The sequence below is a fragment of the Palaemon carinicauda genome, chromosome 26 (genome assembly GCF_036898095.1).
Source record: "Palaemon carinicauda isolate YSFRI2023 chromosome 26, ASM3689809v2, whole genome shotgun sequence".
NCBI classification, from domain to species: Eukaryota; Metazoa; Arthropoda; class Malacostraca; order Decapoda; family Palaemonidae; genus Palaemon; species Palaemon carinicauda.
Window position 1 is genome coordinate 90,699,934 of NC_090750.1, and position 2,500 is coordinate 90,702,433.

Sequence of the window (2,500 nt, forward strand, 5' to 3'; positions counted from 1 at the left end):
GACGGACGAATGTCTTCTACGTCTTCACCCTGATTGTGTGAGTTACCTATGGTGATCAGCAATACATTTTATGTAAAACAAGCCTGTCAAGTAGCCTTCCCGGTAATTCAGTGGGAATTGCTATATATAATTCTCAATTTACGGAAATAGGATCATAAAGATTTAAGAAAATCTCAGTGATTTATGATTAACAGATATATCTATATTTTAAATTAAATCAGAATTTATTTCAATGTAGGCACTTTGCTCTGCAAATTTGATGAATTAAAAGACGAGACATGCTCCAAACTTCCAAAAATAGTCTAGAGGTTAATCCATTGAAAGATTTCTTACTGTCCTGTTTATTCTCTGCTGTGAAAAAGAACCATAAATACCAAAACTACATTGAGTCACGTACAATTCGGAAAAGCAAAAGAGTATTCTTTGTCTAGGAAAATTGAATCTTTACTCAGTTTGAAGTGAACATAATTCTAAGACAAAACTAGTTTTTAACATTTTCGATTGAGTACATTGCTCTAACCTTTTTGTTGGAGAATCTCATCCAAATATTCTGTTTTGAAGTAATATGTGCCTTGCTCCGGATCAGGCATACATTTATCGAATATCTGTTTAACCAGTTGATCGTGATCTTTAACCATATTACTGAGATTTAAGTTTGGTGTTTCTTCTGCTATGAGATTTTCATCTAGGACGTAGTAAGGTTGGAGTGATTCTTTCCAGTAAACACTCTCTGTTATACTCTTGACCACTTGGCTGTGGGGAGAGATATGGATAAGAGTACATATTAAAGGATTTAGACCTTATATCTTCTCAAAATCTCAAAAAGGCAATATTTGCCTAGTTTTTGTAATGCATTAACAGTAATAATCACTGTTAGATCTATTAATAGTCTATGGGTTATTATGAATAAAAAAAAAATATTTGAAACATTTAGGGAGCTATGCTTACCTGTTTGATTTTTCCAGAGCCACTTTCAAAAGTTTCCTGAAGTCTATGTCCTTAAAGGTCTGGTTTCTATCCTCCAGCTTACATTTCCTAAGAAGAAGGTCGAATATATCGAAAAATCCTTTTTCGTATGCTAATCTGACTGGACTCGGAGATTCCTCGGTCCAGAGTTCAATTTTATCTGTATTCAATAATGCTCGGCAGTATTCCAATGAGTTGTTTTCCACTGCTATGTGCAAAGGAGTTTTTATATTCCCTCTTCTTTGTCCAACTAATGAAGGATATAATCTTAAAATGGTTTCGATACATGAAATGTGTCCACCTTCAACAGCCATATGGAGAATTGTCTTATTCTCTGGGTCAAACTCATTTACATTGGCACGATTTCTCATCAGTACCTCAGAACATTCGGCATGGCCATTTTTCACTGCCATATGGAGGGCAGTGAGGGAATCTATATTCTCTGAATTCACTGCCACCTTTTTATGAATCAAGAGCGCAGTTGTCTGTTTGTGTCCATTTTGAGCGGCCATGTGCAGTGCTGTTTCTTTCCTTTTGGAGGATATGTTTACATCTGCCCCTTTTATTATGAGAAATCTGCAGGCATCTAGTTCGCCACGGCTGGCTAGAATATGAAGAGCAGTGTAGCCCTCAGCATCTTGGATATTGATGAAATGGCTCATATCAGTCGTTTTCTTCTCCATTTTCAGTATAAAATCCACATTGATACTTGAATTACCTTTCTTTGCTGCATAGTGTAAAACAGTCTTGCCCTTGTTATCTGTAACTGATAAGTCAATAGCGCTTCCTTCGAAAGCTTTCCTTATTTCAAGTTCTTGTGACTGAGCTAGGTGGAAAGGGGTTTTGCCAATTTTGTTTCGGGCGTTAGGATTGGCATTTGCTTCTAACAGCAGCGTTATACATTCAGGTCTATTCTTTGCGTGTTTGCAGTAAACATGCAATGGTGTGTTTCCTTGCTTATCTGCGGAATCGACTTGGCACCCCGAGGAAATCAGTAACTTCATGCAGGCATGAAATCCTCTTCGAGCGGCACAGTGAAGTGGGGTATAACCTTTACTGTCTTTAGCACCATTATTTGCCCCTATGCCAATCAGCTCCTGACATACACGTACATGACCATTTTTAGCAGCTAAGTGTAGAGGAGTTGCTTTCTCATTATCCTCAGAATTTAGATTGCTTTTGTCTCTCTTTAATAGTAATTTCATTGTTTTAACATTTCCTTTCTCTGCTGCAATGTGCAATGCAGTTTGCTTTGACTTGGTTATTATTTTCAAATTTCCCGAATGTTTTATCAGTAATTTAGTTACTTCATAAGATATATCACCAGAGGAAATTGAGAGTAACAGAGGAGTATAGCCAGAGTTATCTTTCAAATTGATTTTTATGTCACTAATTTCTAGTAGAGCCTTGCAGCATTCCAAGTGCAAACCCTCAGCAGCAAGATGAAGTGGTGTTTTACCTTTCTCATCTGCCAAACTAACTAAATCTCTATTGGTTTCCAAGATTTCGCGCAGTTGCTGTTCTTGTCCGGCCA

General features: G+C 37.1%; 1 protein-coding gene across 1 annotated transcript in view; it reads right to left on the reverse strand.

The window, feature by feature from the left end:
* LOC137620053 (uncharacterized) overlaps positions 1–2,500 on the reverse strand; it is a 54,624-nt gene that overhangs the window by 4,345 nt on the left and 47,779 nt on the right. Inside the window, exons 16-18 of the mRNA XM_068350331.1 lie at positions 949–2,500; positions 521–753; positions 1–46 (exon numbers count right to left, since the gene is read on the reverse strand). The exon at positions 1–46 is cut by the window's left edge and continues 213 nt beyond it; the exon at positions 949–2,500 is cut by the window's right edge and continues 22 nt beyond it. Coding sequence (XP_068206432.1) covers positions 1–46; positions 521–753; positions 949–2,500 — 1,831 coding nt within the window. The remainder of the gene's footprint in view (positions 47–520; positions 754–948) is intronic.